Genomic DNA, 22,064 nt, shown 5'->3' with positions numbered 1-22,064 from the left:
AGTGGGGAAATATAAAGCTTTTGGGCAAGGATACAAAAATACACTTATGTATTATAAGGGATAATGAACCCCCTACTGTAAATAAGGATATATATATATATATATATATATATATATATATATATATATATATTCAACCAACGTAGAGCCGGCACTCTCGAATAAAGTGTTCATTTGCCTTGGTGCAAAATCAATAAATTATCATCATATTTTATATATACATATATAAAATATATTTGTGTATGTGTAAAACAGCAGCATGCATTTACGTGTGGGCTGCTTTAATTTTTTTGCCTGGGCTGCTTTTTACTCCCAGTCCGGCCCTGGTAACGAGGCAGGTTGGGACAGGCTCAGGTTGGGTTAGGATTACTGTGGGTGAAAAATGGATCTGCACAGCACTAGTGCGCTTTCATGTAATCTATAATGGGTTTATTTGATGCACACTGCAAGTTGAGAAGGAGCAGGTACAAACACCAGTGAATAGTGTCATTGCATGCTCAATTTTGTGGCCATTTTTGTGATTTGCACTTCATGTGCTTTCATAAATAAGGGTTTTTAAGAGAGACTTACTTCAAAATGTATGATTAGTTTTGAAAAGCACACAACATTTTTTTCTATCAGAGGAACAATGAGGTTTCCCTATTAGAGCAATAGTGACTAGTTGGTTATTATTTATGGTACACTGCTGTCTAAGAATCCAGGGTGCATCTTTAAACAGGTAAGTCTTTAGGGTGAACATTTGAAGAGCCGAGTGATGGGTTGTGTTAGGAAATAATGGAGTAAGGTTTATGAGAACAGAGGCAAAGGCAAGCTGGATTTGGAAGCATGAAGGACTGTTTTGAAATAATAGCTGAGATGATGTATCAGTATGCTACTGCTCTCTCATGCATACCGAGGTGATGTAAGTATTAGGGCCTTGAATGTCACTGTTAAGATTATACGGACGCAGACGGCCGGGGAAGGGGAATGATGGGGGATGCGGAAACTGAAGAGGAACGGGAAGGAGATGCGGACAGGGGGGTCAATGAGCGGCGGCAGCCTTAGGGCGCCCCGTTTGTTTTTCCGGGCCTGTTTGGAACTCTGGAATTTACGTAGTGCTACGTCATCACAGGCAATATGGCGGCTCCCAGTAACTAGCGGCGTGTGTTTAGTGTTGATTTGGAACGTGCTTATTTTGAAGTTAATTTAGAAATCCGAAACACTCCAAATAACCAGAAAAACGCATTACCTTCTGATATAAGTTACTCGCAACCGTGAACATGAAAACAAAATCATCTCATCACAAGTCTGAGAACACTTATAAGGTAAATTCCCTCTAGGAAACGAAAATGTCAATGTTCCCAAATGCCTGCCTTGGGTGGAAAAGTGCTGTAGATTCAAATCACCGTGTGTTATGTGTGGCAAGGGGTTAAGCAGTTATTACAAAGCAAGAACGATTGTTACAATGTATAACTTTGTTTTGCTACCGATGTCGCCATTTTATTAATCCACACGCTTTTCAGAATGATCATTTGTTATCTATAAGAAACTGTGTTTGTTTATACTGCTACTACCTATCATCCCTAAATGAAATTGTTATGGACTTAAGCAATTTATCATATTACTGGCAGAATGCAATTTATCGTGGGTTACTGCATCAAAACATTCTGCAGGTTTCTGAGAATCTGTCTGTATTATGAAAAGATGGCTCCTTTTAGTTTAATGTACTCTGCTTTTTCAGTGATCTGATAATGCTTGTATAGTTTTATACATCTTCATAACATTTATAACTATTTGACGTGGGGCTGTGTTGATGTCTGTGCAGCCTCTTGTTAGATGTAATTAGTATTTAAAGGTTTCCCTGCTTCTGTAAAAATGCATTTATGTCTATATGGGATAGGTTTTCTGTAAAGGCTATGTCACCTTTAAAGTAACTTTTGGTATGTAATAGAATGGGCAGTTATTAGCAACTTTTCATTTGGTATTCATGTCTTTTATTTAATTATAGTTTTTGAATTATTTGCTTTCCTCTTCTGAGTTTCTAACTATCAAATGAGTATCACTGAACCAGCAGCTAAAAAAACTAGTGTTCTATGAGGCTACAGCTTTACTGTTGTTTGTATTCCTTATCTTCTGTTTAGGCTGACTCTCTTTCAGACCATTGCCTGGTTGCTAGGTTAAATTGGACCCTAGCAACTAGATAGCAGCTGAAATTTTAAAATGGACAGCTGCTGAACAAAATGCAAATAATAAAAATGCATTACAATTGCAATTTGTCTCAAAGTAGTGCTCTCTACATCATACTAAAAGTTCATTTAAAACTGAACAACCCCCTTTAAGATTGCAACCAGCACAAGTGTATATAGCTTTGTATTTTTACTGAATTTAAGATTGGAAGCCCTTACCATTGCCCTCTTAACATACTGTATGGATTTTATGTATGTCAGTTATGTGCCCTTATATACAGTTCTGGAGAATATGTTGGTGCTTTATACATTAATGTTATATTTATATTGGACATATTACCCCAAGCTCAAAAGTCTCCCACCGACCTGCTTCCCCACCAGCTTTGCTTCTTTGGGCCAGTTGCATTGTCTTCTTGCAGAGGGGACTGGGTGGGAGATTCCAACTGCTGTCAAAATCTCCCGTTCAGTCCCCAATGGTGATGTGGCCGGCAGTCAGCATGCCACCCCCCCTCCACTTTATGGCCTGCACACAAATCTGGGCCTGTGAAACATGGCGCTTTGTTTAGTAATACTGGCACATACCTAGATTTTCACAGGAACATGTTTATATCACTTTCATGCATGCCAAATGAAATTTTGAATAATAAATATTTTCTTGTTTCTATTTGCAGTTCCAGACATTTTCAGAAAGATTAGCAAATGTAAACATTGATATAATCCATCGGATTAACAAAACAGAGAGTTTTTCTGAAGTAAGTGCCTTGTTGTTTTAGCCTGTGTCATGTGGTGTCTGCTTCCTGCATATTATCCTGAGACCAGGGGCATAACTAAATAATAATATCTTATAATTATAATAATAATAATTAATTATTATTAATTATTAATAATAATAACTTATAATATCTAAGCCAAGAAGTTTGGCAGTTCCATTTATAAATGTACATAAGCATCCTAAAAAGACACACAATTGATTTTTTAACTGACCATTCGTATTGCACTATGGCTAATGTCACACACAGCATATTTTCAGCTGGCCAATAACCACTGATACATCCAGTGTAGACTGTCAATGGCAATATTGAGCACAAAATCTTCACTGGCTTAAATAGCATTTCACTGAATTCTCTGTTGCACTTAGTTCTCTTTTAATGTGTGTGTCATTTTCAGTATAGCAATTGAAAACAGATTATAAAATGATCATATCTTGTGTTCCTTTCTTTAATTTGGCATTACTATGCAATAACTATCATTTTGTGATGAAACATGAGGTTTGGTACCCAGGGTGCTTCTCCTGTCTGAAACATTCCACACAAATAGTGGTGTCTGCTAAGCCCTGTATTTATCTCTTGAGTTACACAAGAAGCTCAGTCAGAAAACTATGGCCTAACAGAGAATGCACGCTGCTGTTTGTGCTCAGGCCCGGACTGACAATCTTTTCCACTGACCCAGAGTGTCTGGGTTCTTTTTTCTATAAAACATTGACCTATAAGAAAGCTCTGAGCCAGCAGATTATTTGATAATGAAGGATAATCTAATTTGCACCACCTTGGAGGCTCTTTTGTTCTGCAGATAATGGCACTATTTAAAAGCTGCACCATAAGCTTTCCTTTCATTAAATTTAAAAAAATACATTTCTATATTTTCCTTATGTTTTCTTGGATTGTAATTGGATTTATCTTATGTACCTATAAGCGTTCTTTTATGCAATTACCATGACACACACTACTGCTACTGGTCAAAGTGGGTCAGTGGAAGGAGGGGAACTGGAAAATGACAAAGGCATTCATGGTTCTAGGGATGAGAGCAGCTGAGTGGAGGAGGCAACAGGTATAAAAGGAGAAGGTTAAGGATGGTGGCTGGGGTGCTTAGTATCTTGGTCTTGTTATAGGAATGTGTTCTAACATCTGGGGCAGTGAAACATAAAGGAGGACAGAAAAGGGAGTTGGAATTCTACAAGAGAAATTTTTTGCTGAGAATTTATTGCACATCAGTGCCAGCTTTATTACTAAATATATTCAGTTTTACTAAAATTACATATTGTAACTTCAAAATATTTGCCTTGCTATGCATTAGTTTCACCCTAAGGGACCTATTTACTAACATTTTCATTTCTGTTGTTTGTGGTTTTAAAGAGAATGAGTTTATTTGTGCTTTTAAAAACCTCTAGAACTACAAAAATTTTAATTTTGATATATGGGCCTCCTGATGTAGAAAGTGATATTCTGAGGTCATTTGCAGTCGTTCTTCATAATTATTTTTTTGTGGTTAATTATTTATTGGCATTACAGCACAATTACAATTTACTCTAGCGACCAGGGAATGTTTTTAATGAAAGGAACAAAGCAGGATCCCGCACACCCAACAGATAACAGCAATATGCCTGGTGCTTACTGGCAGAGGTTCGGCAGCCCCACAACAGAGTACAGCAAAGGAATTCCAACGGCACACAGGACTGTAAGAAATCTTCAAAAATTTATTTCAATGCGGAGTGCGATGAATGTTTTTAACGAGCCACTACAATATGAATAGGAGCAGGATAGCCCGAATATAAACATAAGTAATAAAATGTAATAAGAAATATGTAATTCTAATATATATTCATTACAAATGTTAAATGGTTTGAAAGTTATTTGTAAATGTATAACTGGTATTGTGGTTGCTAAACAGTATCTGTCTGTCCCTTTTTATTCTCTACCCTGGTGGTTTTCACTGATTATTATTATTATTAATGTTCTTTATTCATCACCAACATTGCCCAAAGCCATTTACAAAGAATATATATAGTTTACATTAGTCCCTTCGCCAGTGAAGCTTACATTCTAAGTCCCTATCACATTCACACACTATGCTCAATCTTGTGTATGTTTTTGGAGTATGGGAGGAAGCCGAGTGCTTTGAACCAACCAATGCAAGCAAAGGGAAAGCATACAAACTCCTTGCAAATAGTGCTTTGGCTGGAATCAACCTAGGCCCCCCCCAGCGCTGCAGGGTATTTGCAATGAAACAATGAAGCAGAAGCCAGCTGATTAACTTACCTGTGAAGTATACAAGGCTGACTTCTGCTACATTGCTTGAAGAGACAGAAGTGACAGCAGTGTGAAAATGGACAGACAAATACTCTTCAGTTACATTTACAAATATAAACTAAAACTTTTAATGAATCTATATTGGAATGGGAACATATATATATATGAAGAAGCAGGATCAGCACCATCTGTTTGTGATGAAAAGGTGTAGTACTTCTGTTAAACATAGCACCCCCCTAACCAGGTCTGGACTGAGAGTCAAAATAAACCCTGGTATTCCAAGTACAAAGAGGACTAAATAGTCCTCCACCAGCCCACTAAATAGTGACTGTCTATGGCAGGACCGGACTGGTAATCTGTCCAGTCAGGCAAATGCCAGAGGGGCCGTTCTGTCCTGTGTTGAAGTGGGCCGCAGCATATGCAGAGCTGCAATTGTCTGCTAATTATCTTATCTTTCAAAGAATGCCTGCCGTCATACGACAAGCATTTTAGGACAGAAGGAGGAGGGAGAGCTGTGGAGGGAGACTGAAGGGCTGAGCCAGGAGACTTCAAGAGGATTTTTGGGCAGTCTGGAGTTCTAAATGCTTCTGATGCTGTAGGGCCATTGGGAGCGATGCGATGATTCAGAATTCCGGAGCTTTTTTTTTTTTCTTTTTAAAGAAGGTGGAGGGAACTGTTGCCCTAACCTTGCCACTGAAACATAAATCTTTTCATACAGAGCAACAATGTGATCTTCTCCTTCCTCAGTTCTGTCTAAAATGTAACTTCTTTAAACAGCAACTGGTATGAGTGTGCAGCATGAGGGAGGACTGGCCTGCATGAGCTCCTTAAATTCTTGTCATGCGCTGTATTAGGAGAAGCTCTTACCAACTGCTGTTTAAAGAAGTTTCAGGGAGCTAAGGCAAAAGCTTTCACAGAGCGAAGGCAGGATAAATCACATTGCTACTATGTGAAAAGATTTTTGTTTCCATGGGAAAATCACTAATACTTATCTGTCATTCAGTCAGCATATATGGGTCAGTACACATATTAACACTCCATTTACAAACAGAAAAGGATACAGATATATTGCATGGCTGGCTTTATTTAATTGTTTAAACAGGATAAATGCAAAACGAGAGAAGAACAGTTTAAGCCTTATAGTAAAAACTCTTTATGACAGGGGGCTCTGCTAGCTGAAGAACAGGAGGAGGTAAAGCAATATGTATAAAGTAAAGAAATGCTGCAAGAAAGAATGGAGACTAATAGATAGTGGAGGTGCAAGACATAGATGTTTAAGAAAATAAAATTGAAAGAAAAGCAGAGCATAGGACAAAAATATATAAAAGCACCATCTCTCCCTACTATAACTGCTATCCCACAGTCACACTCCCTTCCCAGAGACTATTATTCCACTGATACTATAGGCACCATCTCTCCCTACTATACCTGCTATCCCACAGTCACACTCCCTTCCCAGAGACTATTATCCACTGTTACTATAGGCACCATCTCTCCCTACTATACCTGCTGTCCCAGTCTCTTTGAATCTGGGGCACTGCCATAGTTGCCCCAACTGGGCCTGCAGTTGGTAATGCCAGCCCTGAAATGCTGAGAGTCTGCATACTACTTTGGCTGCAGGCTGACTTATGTAGGGAACTCTGAGTATCACTCATTTATTATAAGGGATAATGTACCCCCTACTGTAAAGATAAGGATATTAGAAGTCACTGAGGGGTTGTTCTTTGACCATATCAATTATTGCAGTCTTAACCCAATGTATGTGTGGAAATATATATACACATATATGCATGTGCATAAGTAAAAGACTAGCACGCATTTATGTGTGGGCTTCTTTGATTTTTTTTTTTAGCAGGGCGGCCCTGCTCACTCCTAAGGGTGCGCATATTCAGCCCTGTGCCCTGAATATAGTTACTTGGTTTTGCCATTTATTTTAGCCAATAGGCATTTTAGGTTTTTTAATTGCAGCAATCAAATTCGAGCTACAGCTGATGGCTGAGGAGCGAGGACCCAGGTCAGATGGCTGAGGAGTGAGGAGCAAGGACCCAGGTCGGATGGCTGACGGAGGAGTGAGGAGCAAGGACCCAGGTCGGATGGCTGACGAAGGAGGAGTGAGGAGCGAGGATCCAGGTCGGATGGCCGAGGAGGGAGGAGCAGGACCTGAAGGAGGAGCGAGGTGTGACGTCTGCTTTGAGATGGGGTGAGTGGAAAAGCAGGCAACATTGCAGTCCTCTAGCATAGGAGATTGCACACAGAAGATGGATTTCCTCTGACGATGTCCTAATATGCGTTCCCCTAAGTTTGCTCATAGTCTGTACAAAGAGATCCCATAAAACTATGGCAGCATGGGTATTCCCCTGCAGGCCCGGACTGGCAATCTGTGGGTTCTGGCAAATGCCAGAGGGGCTGCTGTACGGCTCCATCGAAAGTTACCATATTGTGGGCTGGTAGGGGTCTGTTTGGACTGGTAGGAGGCTGTTTGGGCCTCTGTGTACTTGGAATGACAGGGCCTATTTTGACTCCCAGTCCAGGCCTGTTCCCCTGTACTAAGCACAATTCAGCAGGAACAGTCCCTAAGTTTGTTTATTGCCTGTACAAAGAGATTCCATAAATGAATACCAGCATTTCCCTGTACCATAGAGCAGGAAGGTCTGAGGGTAGTTCTTAAATAAATAATGTATGAATAGTTTACTATGAAAATGTATATCTGGTGGAGTATGCAGTTGCCACATTAAAACAAAACAAGTGACATGTATTAATTTTGTATATATAATCCTTGTATTTTAGCGCACATAGCCTAATATTGTCTCCCAGCTGCCCAGCCTACCTCCAACCCCAACTGGCAGCAGTCACTTGGACAGAGGGAAATGCAGACACTATTTGCCCACCAACCCTAGAACCCTGTGGCAGACCGCAAAATTCCATCTAAGGGGCCCACCAAAATGGTTCAAATTCGGCCCCGCAGTTATTAAGACCAGCCCTGCAGGCAGGTATTCGAATCTCCTGGACTCCAGGAATTTGACTGATAGAAATTGGTGTCTGGTTGCTGTCAGGGCTACTCAGCAGATTCCCCCTCTCCTCCCCTGAACTGATAAGTGCAGCAGTACAATGGTAAGCCAAGCTGGCACTCCCTCCCCCCCCCAACTCTTCCCTTAACTCATTTCTTACTCACATTAACTATTAAATCTTCCTTGCCTTCTGTGAATCTGTCACTGCTATGATTTCTGGGGGTATTTATATATGATATGACACCCTCTATGACTTCTGAGTGTTTTTATACGTGATATTGCCACAGTGCTATGGGTTCTGGGGGTATTTATACATGTAAACCCTGATTTAGTCCTGATTTTCATCCTGAGTTAGTGGGGGTGTGGCCTTAAAATTTCTTGGTTCCTGTGGCTTTCTAATGTGAACTTGGCTACACAAGCCACACATACCACCCCTTCACCTTTTTGTTCCTAATTCAAGCACTGTGGAGACCAGTTTCTATTTTGTGACCCACAGACAATATAACATCCAGGACTGAACTCCCTCACATTCCCTCAGTCTGTATTCCTTCCTTCATTTTTCCATGTAACTGCTTTTCTGGCATTATTCCTCTGTCCCTCTCACGTGGGAGGTTTAGAAACGAGTACAAAGTGCAAGTGCTCTGCATTTAGTAGCTCACAGCTCTGTGCACACACTAATCAGCAGACACACACACACACATTAATGCACTCACACATACTGTATTAATTGATATCATTGCAGGCAGTTGCTCATTGGAACAAAAATGTACAACTAATATTTCACTTGGGCTGTTGTTGTACAGCCGTACGGGTTATACATTATACCACGTGTGCTGTGCAATTGGACTCCAGTTGCACTTTGCTGGGCCTCAGTTACTTACAATACAATTTCTCTATTCAACCATACAGCTACATAGGCAGATCACTGACCAGTTTGGGTACCAACACTAGTAGACAATTGGGCAATACAAACCCTGACCCAGTCTTTATTCTGCTGGCCAAACAATTGGATTTCCCAGAGGGGCTCTTAATCTATTTGACTGATGATCATATAGTGTACACATAAATAAGCCATTATATTTTATATCACAAAGAACGGGCAATGTGAACAAAAATGGAGGAAAAAAGTTTACAATATGTTGCTCTAATGAAAGCATCTGCTACAAATCCATAAATATTTACTTAGTTTCAGTTTTGGTCATATTTTCCCATATTGTTGCCATACTTATGTTATGTTCCTCTATGTCCTGTAGGGCAGTGTCTCACACCGTGAGTGTGTGTTAAGGTGGCCATACATGGATAGATCCGCTCGTTTGGCGATGTCGCCAAACGAGCGGATCTCCCTCCGATATGCCCACCTTGAGGTGGGCAATATCGGGCTGTCCGATCATGGGCCCTAGGGCCCAACGATCGGATCCTAGCGTTCGCAAACAGGCGGTCGGATCGCGGGACCGCATCAACGAACAGATCGGCCGCGATCCGACGGGATTTTTAACCCCATCCGATCGAGATCTGGCCGACTTTCGGCTAGATCTCGATCGGGGAAGCCCGTCGGGGGCCCGCATACACGGGCCAATAAGCTGCCGACTCGGTCTGTCGGCAGCTTTTATCGGCCCGTGTATGGCCACCTTTAGACATCAGTAGTGTCAGATACTCATTAGAAACCATTTAGGGGTTGGTGTTCTCACTTCCAGCTGCTCCCGGTCCCCACATTTTTCTGCAAATCAATCCAAATTGGGCACACCGCACATTGAGAAAATGGTTTATTAACACCTTAACCTCTTTGTTCTGCAGAAGGGGTCGCTGACACAGCCTTTCAGGGGTCACATGACAAAGCTTGTATGTGTGTGTAATCTCTTCTACCTTCTAGAGAGGCTTGAATGGGTCCTTGTACTGTCACTTTTTACTGCTGCACCATAATGGCATATCATTAAGCAAAATAACTATCTAAGTAACGTTATCTGCTCAGATAACCAGTAATTATTTGTTTTATGCTATAACAGTGCGCATGCTGCTAGATGCAAGCTTGTATAGCAACAGTGTATTAATGGCATACTTTCAACATCTTGGCCATTATACAGGGGAGGCATAGGAATAGGCTTATAGGGCCCCCTTACTTGTGATTGAGGGGGCTCAACCAAATATTCAACGTTTCAGTGGGGAACACCCTCCCATCATCAGGATGAAGGAATGGTGTTCCCCACCTGAAACGTTAAATGTTTGGTAGTTAAATAAAAGGGGATACTCCCCGACTGCATTAACTTGAGTGTGTGCGGATCCGTCTCTATACGTGTAGAGTTTGGTAGGACATATTGGTGTTTAGCAAGGTTGTACACTAAATGGCAGTGTGTTGGGAGTTTCCTTAATTTAGAAGGATCTTTGTTTATTTGTAGATAACAAGTTGTCTAATTCCAGGCAGTGTCATTCTGTCGCTACTAAAGCAAATAAACTTCTGTCTTACGTAAAAAAGGCATCAACTCTAGGGATGAAAATGCCTCTTAACAGGTCCCTGGTAAGGCCTCACCTGAGTATGTAGTGCAGTGTTGGGCTCCAGTCTTTAGGAGGATATAAATAAGCTGGAGGGAATGCAGAGAAGTGCAATTTAACTGGTTAAAGGGATGGAAGACTTAAAGTATGAGGTTAGACTGTCACGGTTGTTTTCTCTGGGGTATAATACCAGATATTTGCAGAGGAAAGCTTATTGGAAATGTATAGGCCCTTAACTGAGCAGTTATTCATAATACTCATGATGTATGTACATCCTCCCTTAGGGGCTACTGACTCCTGTACCATTTGTTATATGAATCAGCCACCTAGTGGGGCATCAGGGAATGTCGGAGCAGGTTGCAGTGTTTAAGTCTGTAGCAGATCTATCACACTGTCCGTGACTGGGGTTCAAAATAGGCCCAGGCATATGAAGTACACTTAGGCCCAAACAGCCCCCCACCAGCAGCCCCTCTGGCATTTACCAGTTCAGGCCTGCCTCCATATATTCCAGGAATGTGACATAAATAAACACCTTTATAACTCACGTAACTGCTCCCATTCCTATCTGCCATAATGTATAATACCCTTAGCTTTTCTATATACAAGCTCAGGTGTGGGCAAAATACAGGTTTAAATACATTTTAGATGTTATAGCGGAGGGTAAACTGCTGCCTTTTTCAGAACTGAGAATTTTTCCCCCTCCCAAATAGAATGTTTTTCAGTTACCACATGCATTAGAGGCCTAATTCACTAAATAGCCCTTCCTCCAATCTCTGAATTGCCCCAAATCTATCGTACTGAATCTGACAGCTTTCCAACCATCGCCTCTCCCCCAACTCTCCAAGTCCCCCCTTTGTTACAAGACCTAGCTTATGAAAGTATAACCCTTTGGTATCAACACTAAACCTGGAGGGTATAGGAATACCTTATGGTGTATTAGTAAGGCAACAAGACACAGTGTTTAACTTGTTAGGGGTTTTAACTTTATTGTAAAATTAAGCATTTTAAACAATGTATAATGACTACTGCAATCTGTTTCTTGTGCTGCTTGACTCGTTCATCTTTCTCGTCTGGAAGACTTTTCTCTGGCTTTTTCTTTTGTCTGGAACTCTCTCTGCCTCCAGTTGTCTCTCTCCTTCCTTCCAAACGCTCCCTAAAGATCCACCTGCTTAGGGAAGCTTATTCAATGTATCTTAATTAGTCAGTCATATTATAGATCACAAATTTCTTTCTAAAATTCCTATGTGTCATTGTATCCTAACTCTTTAGTTTGTAAACTCTTGCGAATAGGGCCCTCTAATCCTATTGTATTCTGTACACCATTGTTTGTTATTTACTATTTGTTCCCTGTTAGTTATCTAATGTAAAGCACTGCATAACTTGTTGGCACTATGTAAATAAATGATAATGATATAATGCTGTGTAATAATAATGCTTGTTTTACTGAATTAATGGATTTTTTTTTTTAAATTGACAGGAGGTGGAATACTTTTGTTAAGTAGGGACAGAGTGATGTGCTTTGAGGCAGTTCCTGGGGAAGACTTAGTTTAATGGGGAGGCCTTGCTGGGTGGATTTGAGTCAAAATTTGGCAGGTGCATAACAACAGGGGTGTCTGAATGGAATTGCTGGTAATTCTGAGAGATTGTACAATTTATATTTATTTTTTTACATTTCTTTCTATTTTATTTATACTTTCCTTTAGATTTAAAGCTGGGGAAGCTGAATATCAAGGTTCTAATAGGGGAATGACATAAACCTGGTTTAGAAGCTGACCTTGCTGTTGCAAAGCTTTAAAATATAATGGAGGTGCGGAGAGAACTGTGCAGAGGGGAGTCTATTGATGAAGCCATATGCATAGTCAATTAACCATATAGTCACTGGCACAAAATGGGAGCTATCCATGAAGTTTAGAAATATCTGTAAATGAATAATAATATGGACAATTTTCATTTTATTTATGCCTATTAACCTTAATAACTATTAATCTTTGCTTTATGAACTGCAAGTGTTTAATCTTAAATAGATATTATTTTATTTAGATCTTTAGTGTCAGTAGCAGCGCTTGTTGGAACCAGAATTTATAGATCAATGACATCTGATTTTGGGCTTCATGATGTGCATGGCTCATACTCATCTCACTCTACATGTTTTTGTTACATGGATACACTTTTAATGCTATTATTATGAGGTCCAAAGTTTTTAGGAAGCATGTCTGCGTGCAAATGATTGTGATGGATAATTGGGATGTGGTTTAACCCAGGAAAAGATTTTTATAAATATTAGGGTGGTTAAATACAATATCACCATCCATTGCTGTCTCTTACCTTATCTTCTTTTTAATTACCTGTTAAGGGAGAAAAACATCCTAGCCTAACTCTAACATACACTCTACATACCTACTGAATTAAATCAAGTAATAATAAATTACGTCCCCCCAATACCCAATTCATAAAATGTATTATATATATATATACTTCTACATAACTACTGAATTAAATCAAGTAATAATAAATTACATCCCCCAATACCCAATTCATAAAATCTATTATATATATACTTCTACATACCTACTGAATTAAATCAACTAATAATAAATTACATCCTCCCAATACCCAATTCATAAAATGTATTATATATATATATACTTCTACATACCTACTGAATTAAATTAAGTAATAATAAATTAAGTCCCCACAATACCCAAATGAATGTAAAATATATATACTAATCCTGATCTATATAATGTATCGGTCACCTCCTTGGAAGTCAGCAGAAAAGACTTGGGTGTTAATTTTAGACAGTTGCAGCAGATGATGGTTGGTTTCTACGCAGCAGCGGAACTGGAGCAGATGACTGTATTTGAAGGCCTTGGATGTCACATGGCACTTACTCCTGGAGGCTGGGATCCAGGAAGGAGAAATCCTCTAGGACTCTGTTACCACCATTCCTGATCTTATTCCTTGAAAAAAATGGAGAGTCTCCATCGGAGTCACAGAAGTCCTCAACCGATCGCTACAAAAAGAAAATGTTTTATAATGTTTTCTACTTAACAAAGATTTACCTCCCAATTTCTAGAAATTATTAAATCTGTTCCCTGATATCAGGGATGAGGTTATGGTACTGGTTTGGTGAAAACCCATTCTGGCTCCGGTGTTTGAGTGCGTCTCGTACTAACAGTAAAGCAGCAGTTCCCTGTTGCTTGGATCAGTCACATACTCACCACTGCTAGCTGGAAAGGTGGTTGTACTTGGCGATTCTCCAGTTTCACCCAGTCAATATGATGGAAGAAAGGGTGCTTCCTGATGTTCCTGGTTGTGCCAAGGCGAAGATGCTGGTCTTTCTTCAATAGCTTAAATAATAAAATATTTACATCATACAGAGATAAGTACATTTATATACATAAAAAGACTCTAACATCATCTATGTGCCATATTCCAGCCTGTTGTTTTTGCTTTGGGCCACACACAGAGGTGGCATTTAGGCATGCCCATTTCCACTGAGGCCACATCATTTACTGCACTGACCCCACTCACTTAGGCTTACATTATGGAATTTAAGAATACATATATTTTCGAATGCACAAGAATGAGTTCTAAAAAAATAACTTTAAGCTAAATGTTTCTTTTATATTATTTCACAGTATCATTGTTTATACTCACTGCTTGCAGCAGATCCACCAGTTCTTTACTGAGCCAGCTTGGATAAAAGGGCTCGTCCTTGAGTGCTGACAGGTGTTTCCCATTTGTGGTACAAAATGGGAATGTGGAGGTGGCCATTTGGTAGATGATGATACCCAAAGACCACCAATCTGCTGCTGCGTCGTACTCCTCTCCTTGGATCACCTTCAAAAGAAGGAACATATTATTTAACAAGAAAATAGCTTCATGAAATGCAGAGTTATAAGAATCATCCTGATCTAGAAAGAGTGGTGGTAAAAGGAACATTTTCTAATTGGACCAGTGTTGTTAGTGGAGTACCACAGGGCTCTGTACTAGGTCCCTTGCTTTTCAACTTGTTTATTAATGACCTGGAGGTGGGCATTGCAAGTACTGTTTCTATATTTGCAGATGATACTAAATTGTGCAGAACTATAGGTTCCATGCAGGATGCTGCCACTTTGCAGAGTGATTTGTCTAAGTTGGAAAACTGGGCAGCAAACTGGAAAATGAGGTTCAATGTTGATAAATGCAAGGTTATGCACTTTGGCAAAAATCATATAAATGCAAGTTATACACTAAATGGCAGTGTGTTGGGAGTTTCCTTAAATGAGAAGGATCTAGGGGTTTTTGTAGATAACAAGTTGTCTAATTCTGGGCAGTGTCATTCTGTGGCTACTAAAGCAAATAAAGTTCTGTCTTGCATAAAAAAGGGCATCAACTCAAGGGATGAAAACATAATTATGCCTCTTTATAGGTCCCTGGCAAGGCCTCATCTGGAGTATGCAGTTCAGTTTTGGACTCCAGTCCTTAAGAGGGATATAAATGAGCTGGAGAGAGTGCAGAGACGTGCAACTAAATTGGTTAGAGGTGTGAAAGACTTAAATTATGAGGGTAGAGGTCAAGGTTGGGGTTGTTTTCTCTGGAAAAAAGGTGTTTGCGAGGGGACATGATTACACTTTACAATGCATTAGAGGACATTATAGACAAATAGCAGGGAGATTTTTACCCATAAAGTGGATCACCGTACCAGAGGCCACCCCTTTAGACTAGAAGAAAAGAACTTTTATTTGAAGCAACGTAGGGGGTTCTTCACAGTCAGGACAGTGAGGTTGTGGAATGCACTGCCGGGTGATGTTGTGATGGCTGATTCAGTTAATGCCTTTAAGAATGGCTTGGATGATTTTTTGGACAGACATAATATCAAAGGCTATTGTAATACTAAGCTCTATAGTTAGTATAGGTATGGGTATATAGAATTTGTGTGAAAGTATGGAGGGGTGTGTGTATGGATGCTGGGTTTTCATTTGGAGGGGTTGGACTTGATGGACTTTGTCTTTTTTTCAACCCGATTTAACTATGTAACTATGATATATTCATGCCCCTAACTGCTTGTAGTTTGTAGGCACAGCCCTATATACCCATTGCTGTTACTGTGCTGTACAGAATTTAGTTTCTCACCTCTGGTGCCATATATCTGAATGTTCCAACCAGGCCTGTGGTGGTGTTGTTCCCGACCATGTTGTCCATTGCCAGACCAAAGTCAGCTATTTTTATGTGGCTTTCTCCGTCTAGCAGGATGTTAGCTGGTTTCAGGTCACTGCAAGAATAAAATTAGACACAGGTTGAGTAGGTATTAGGAAAATGAAAGGGAGATGTGAACATATAGAAAATGGGGTGGTAAAGAGCACAATTGCATAAAGTGCTCAGATTTGCGTTGAACAAGTGAGGTCATAAATTATAAATAAAAACACTGTAGATAAATCAGAGACGAGCATTTTACTTACAGATGGATGATCCCGTTGGAATGAAGGAACTGCAGGCCGCAAATCATCTCTGCTGCGTAGAACCTTATTAAAGGAGAAGAAAGGCAAAATTACAAAACTAACCCAAAATTTTTGCAATTACCCCCTGTCCTGAAACGCTGGGTTAGATTTTCACTCTGTGCCTTTTAAAAGTTCTGCCCACGTTCCAAACTTATCTATAGTTCAATATAGTTCTTAAGACTATACGTCACTTCCCCATTCAACTGAGATCCCCACTGACTTCCCCGTGCATATATATGCAATAATGATTACAGACCTCAGTCAGACAAAACACGCAGCCTTTCCTCCCCTGTTCGCAACACTATCTTGTATACGTAGCGTCAGAGCTTCTGTTACCATAGCGACGCAATGCTGTTCTAAACTCCCGCTCCACTTATAAGATAGTGTTGCGAACAGAGGAGGAAGGGGGAGGAAAGGCTGCATGTTTTGTCTCACTGAGGTCTATAATCAGTATTGCATTTATATGTGATTAACCAACAATTTTTCAAGCATTCCTAATTCACATCCCATCTGTAGTTATGCGACCTACATCTTACTTAAGTTACTAAAGAAGCTGCTTCCTTTGCGATTCTGCGTGTGCGAAAATTCCTTCCCCTTAACCCGAGCTGCACATCATCTTAAACACCAATAGAATGCACAGAACGCTAGAGAGGAGTATCAATTATGACGCATGTCATTGCTGCTGAGGGGAAATCCTCTTTTTACAAATTTGCGCAATAGGCAAAAATCGCCTAACGCGGCTTACGGCTGCCCGAGGCAGTGGGGAGGAAGCAGTGAGCTATTTTGGTGTCGTCAGCCAACTCCTGGACTCGCTATCATCACGCAGCGCATTTCCTACAGATTGCCAGCAGGAAGACAGGAATAAGTCAGTCCTGTAAGTCATACAAAAGGAAGCCTTTCTAATAAGGTTTTTTTTTTTAACTTCTCCTTTAAAGGGGAAAAAACAAAAAAGCATTCTTTTAGTGACTATATATATTATTTATTATGATTCTTTTACTATAAGGATACTGAATCATCACAGGCATAAACAGAAGACTGTGTGGCCCAGAGCAAGTTTTGGGTCTGCTGCTACTCTATGCTTCTCCTGTTAATTAAGCCTTTCCAAGCCTTAATGAAAATTCTGTCTGTCTGTTACTCCCTATTCTCCTTTTCAAGTGATATATTACTTACGCGATGGTGTCTTCCTTCAGTTGTCCTGTCTTCCTCATCGCAGCCATAAGTGTACCCCCTCTGATGTACTCCAGGATGATATAGGCATGGTTCTGGTCAGGGAGGCAAACAATGAGAGTGAAACACATGAATTGATAGAAAACAACTGAACAACACAATGTAGGTAGCACCCAATTAGATTTGTGCCATGAAACGCCAAGAATGGGGCGTCTGGTACAGAGTACAAAATGCAGAAGCACTAAAAGACCCTTGAACACATTATAGTATATGAATTTCCAAGGGTTTCAATTTAGCAGCCCATGGCACTCCTGCAGTTGGGTGTACCTTTGGTACATGAGGGTTATTAAATGTTACCTTTGATTGAAAGGCCCCATAGGCGTGACATAGGAAAGGGCTGCCCTTAGCAACCTTTAGCACGCGGACTTCCATCTCAGTCTCTGGTGTCTTCTCTGAGACCTTCATGGCTACACGTTGTTTCCTGCTGGTCCAAGTAGCCATCATGACCTGAGAAAGGCAGAGTGGAGAGTAAATATTACATGGTCTCTTGATGGGACACAGACACTCATTTCCAGAGACAATCTAGAGCTTTGTAGTACAGTATAACTGATCTATATGAATTTATTTTATGTTGAGATAAAAGTTTTGACATTTTATTTAAAGTTATTTTTCCAATTATCAACTTGGCTGAGGGGCTCTAAAAAACAAAAAGAAAAAAAAAATCTTTATATGTGCCCTCAAGCTGCCACCTTAGGCACTGGCCCTATGGTCCCTATACAGGAACAAAGGTCCTGAGAATTCCACTAAGGAAACCCATTACTTGCCTTGGCAAAGGCCCCTCGTCCAAGCTCAGAGTGGAATCTGAAGCAGTCGATGTTAATTGAGGCAGGTCTTGTGGCTGGAACACAGGGTCTCTTCTTTCTGCTGCTTCCTTCTCCTGTTGGGAAGAAATCACATTAACAACTCTCACTGCAAATACAATGTCTATTTAAAAGGGGAAATAAACCCTGATAAGCATTAGGCTTTAAGTCTTTTTATTTTCTATAAAATTGAATTAAATTATACTGTATTGGCAATTATCTTCAATATCTCATTTATATAAGTTTGTCATGAATTTTGGGGGGAAAATAAGACCCTCTCAGAACTTACAAAGGGAATATGTCAGTACTATACAAGGCAATAGGAATCGTTGATAAAGGAGCTAAAATAGGGGAGCTGGCTATCTCTGACACAGGGATTGCTAATGAGGTACCCAGACTTTTCTTAATATGATGTGACAGTATGATCTGGTCTTCAGCCAGTGTATCCCTTATCATTGCTATAGAGACCCTTCCCTGAGCTGGAAATAATGATCTCTCGTTATCCAATCACAGTGAGATATCTAGAGCCATTGGGAGTATCCAGTAGCCCATTTTTCTGTCAAAAAGTCTGCAGGGTTAATTGGTTATTTTGAAAAAGAAAAATTGAAAAGAAAGAATTACACATTGCCCCTGTAGATCCTTATTACCTGCTCCAATATTTTTCCTGAACAGTAACTAGTGCTCCCCCCCACACAGGACAATTTCAATGGTTTATCCCAACTGACATATGCACTAGAACAGAGTCTGCAGCCTTGTTTCTCAACCCTGATGTGACTGGACTACAACTCCCAGCATGCTTCATCATACAGCCAATGGTTAAAGTATTATGGAAGTTATACAATATGTAGGGACTAAAGGTTAAGAAACAAGTCTCTAAATAATGGACACGGCTAAGGTATCAACAGAACTGGCAGATAAAAAGCCTTTGTTCATGGGCACAAAGTATATACATTACACAGAAAGCAATCAATGGAAGCTTTTATCAGTACAGTATCATATCCTATTCTTTTTTGGTTGTTTTTATTGAAGTTGTAAGCATACACATTTAAACGTGTAGCAGTAGAACAATGACTGCAAAAGTCAATACATTGGCAAACATAAGAGAAAATGTATTCAAAGGACCAAAACAGCAGATTATTGCAACAAAACATGACCTGTTATTTATCTATCACTCTCTGTCTGATTCAGGGGTGTCCAAATCCATTTTTTATTGGCAGCAGGTAATGACGAGCTGCTGTCGCCCCTGCCTTTCAGAGCATCGTGCAGTAGCCGGTAGAGAGCAGCTAGTGAGGAAGCCGACTCCCCTCCCTCTGAGGAAGCAGTGAGCCTGGCTGAGTCCACCTCCCAAAACAGCCTTCCCTGACTTGGGTCCTCCCACATGGGCGTCCACACATAGGGGACCTGGACAGAGAGGAAGGAGGAGTCGCTGGGTCCTCCCTCCTTAGCCCCTCCCTTCTCAGCCCTTGTCACTTAGTCTTCCCTCCTCAGCCCTTCCCCTCTTAACCCTCTGTGCTCAAGGCTGACATGACACTCCTGCCATGGACACAAGGGGAAGCTGTGAGTCCAGTGCAGGGGACATAGGATCTGTCAGTACAAAGTGGATCAGAGGGAGAGAAACAAATATGGCGCTGTGTGAGGGCAGAGAGAGAGTGAATGCCAGTACTTTAGGGCAGGGAGTGTGTGTGACTCTTCCCTACAGAGTTATACAAATATACATGTGACAATATCATTTATACACGCGCTGCATTATAGTCAGACGCAGAGTTTCTCTTGACTATGACAGGAAAACTCAATCTCCCTCCACTCACTGCCGCAATCCCTGTGTTCATAAGCCCCTCCTTATTACTATTTCTATTGCTCCAGAGTCTGTGGGCTGATCCCAAACATCGTTTCATCATTGGGACAGGACGGAGGTGCTTTCCCCAGAGGCGGGGCTGAAATGTGCAGCGCGGAGGTGTGACTGCAGCCTCTTGGATCAGTGAGTAAAATAAGGAGGCAAGTCTGCATACTTCTGCTGTCAGGTACAGGCAATGAGGTGTGGGGCTAGTGAGTGGCAGTTCCTTAGAGGTTCTGCAGCAGCAGTGACATTAGATTACTGGGCTGGGGGGTTAATTATTTCTTCCTGTCCCCCCCCATCTGACTCTTTACAGCTTTCAAATGGGGATCACTGACCCCATCTAAAAAACAAATATTCTGGAAGGCTACAAATTATTGTTATTGCTACTTTTTATTACTCATTTAGGGCCTAAATCACTAGTTGGCTACCTCTATATCGTTGACAAGGTGAATGGTCGGCCCCCGCACATTTTCACCTCACCAGATCTGGCCCTCATTGCAAAAAGTTTGGACACCCCTGGTCTGATTGAAACTAAAAACAAATCCAAATATTGAAAACTGTGTGCTATCTAGGTACTGTATATATCCAAAGCACAGGGGAACAGATTTTAGCTTTAATTTTCAATTTGGTAGTAGACTGAACAAAACGGATTGCTGATTCTCCTTACCTGTGCTGCTCTCTGGGCTCCTAGATCTTTTCTGCTGAAACTTCTTCTTTTCTTCCTGCTCTTTGATCTCCTTCCTGCTCTCTTCTCCCATGTTTTTATTCTTTTCAAAGCTCTTCTCAGATTTTTTAGCTTTTTTGCTCATCCTTCTCTCATCTGATTTTTCCTTATCATCCTCACGACTCCTTTTCATTTTCCTCCAAGCTCCTGATCCTCGATCATTTTTTTGGAAGCACTTAGGCTTCATTTTGGCTTTTCTGCCCTCCTCTAGTCCTGCTTCTCTCTTCTAGTCCTCCTTAATTCCTCTCTTCCTCCTTATCTCCTCTAGTCCTCCTTAACACCTCTCTTCCTCCTTCTCTCCTCTAGACCTCCTTAACTCCTCTCTTCCTCCTTCTCACCTCTAGTCCTCCTTCTCTCCTCTCTTCCTCCTTCTCTCCTCTAGTCCTTCCTAAGTCCTTTCTTCCTCCTTCTCTCCTCTTTCAGGTCCAAATTCTCCTCCAACACTCACTAAACTCTCCTCTAGTCGGTTTTGCTCCTCCACTATCTCTAGTCTGTCACAAGCTGCTCTGGTGCCTGTAACTGTCACTGTGTGTCAGTTAAACTTGACAGTTGAACACAAGACTAATGCAAAACTTTACTATTTGCATTAAATCCCAAGGTTCTCTCCTTCTCTCCTCTAGTCCTCCTTAACTCCTCTTTTCCTCCGTCTCACCTCTAGTCCTCCTGAATTCCTCTCTTTCTCTTCACTAGTCCTCCTCTCCTCTTTTCTTCCTTCTCTCCTCTAGTCCTCCTCGCCTGTAGTACTTCTTAACTCCTCCCTTCCTCCTTCTCTCCTCTATTCCTCCTCTAGTCCTTTTTGACCCCTCTCTTCCTCCTTCTCTCCTCTAGTCCTCCTTCTCTCCTTTCTTCCTCTCCTCTAGTCCTCCTCTCCACTAGTCCTCCTTAACTCCTCTTTTCCCCTGTCTCACCTCTATTCCTCCTTAATTCCTCTCTTTCTCTTCACTAGTCCCCCACTCCTCTCTTCTTCCTTCTCTCCTCTAGTCTTCCTCACCTGTATTCCTTCTTAACTCCTCTCTTCCTCCTTCTCTCCTCTATTCCTTCTTCTTTCCTCTAGTCCTTCTTGACCCCTCTAGTCCTCCTTCTCTCCTCTAGTCCTCCTTAACTCCTCTCTTCCTCCTTCTCTCCACTTTCAGATGCAAAACTCTCCCCCAACACTCACTAAACTCACCTCTTGTCACTTTTTGCTCCTTCACTATCTCTAGTCTGTCGCTAGCTGCTCCCCTCTCTCCAACCAACTGTTGACTGGTCCACTATCCTCTGCTCTGCTTCCTGTAACTGTCACTGTTGTGTGGCAGTTAAACAGTTGA

At 40.9% G+C, this 22,064-nt stretch overlaps 1 protein-coding gene across 1 annotated transcript; it reads right to left on the bottom strand.

The window, feature by feature from the left end:
• Positions 1-10,737: 10,737 nt before the first annotated feature.
• LOC108698359 (protein kinase C delta type) lies at positions 10,738-21,006 on the bottom strand. Its single transcript, XM_041572704.1, has 9 exons — positions 20,701-21,006; positions 18,161-18,273; positions 17,694-17,843; positions 17,340-17,431; positions 16,131-16,193; positions 15,805-15,943; positions 14,347-14,529; positions 13,908-14,036; positions 10,738-13,699 (listed from the first exon to the last, which is right to left on the bottom strand). The coding sequence occupies exons 1-9, from the start codon at positions 20,942-20,944 to the stop codon at positions 13,574-13,576; spliced, it is 1,239 nt and encodes a 412-aa protein (XP_041428638.1). The 5' UTR covers positions 20,945-21,006; the 3' UTR covers positions 10,738-13,573.
• Between the last annotated feature and the right edge of the window lie 1,058 nt (positions 21,007-22,064).

Source organism: Xenopus laevis, chromosome 8L (assembly GCF_017654675.1).
Source record: "Xenopus laevis strain J_2021 chromosome 8L, Xenopus_laevis_v10.1, whole genome shotgun sequence".
Taxonomy (NCBI): Eukaryota; Metazoa; Chordata; class Amphibia; order Anura; family Pipidae; genus Xenopus; species Xenopus laevis.
The sequence above is the reverse complement of the archived record's forward strand: the minus strand, read 5'-3'. Positions and strand labels throughout refer to the sequence as shown.

Coding starts and splice junctions, on each gene's coding strand:
- LOC108698359 (XM_041572704.1), bottom strand. CDS start 20,944: ATGAAGCCTAAGTGCTTCCAAAAAAATGATCGAGGATCAGGAGCTTGG. Junction 16,194..17,339: donor CTGAAGGAAGACACCATCGC/GTAAGTAATATA, acceptor TCCTTTAATAAG/GTTCTACGCAGCAGAGATGA. Junction 14,530..15,804: donor TCAGATATATGGCACCAGAG/GTGAGAAACTAA, acceptor CTTCTTTTGAAG/GTGATCCAAGGAGAGGAGTA.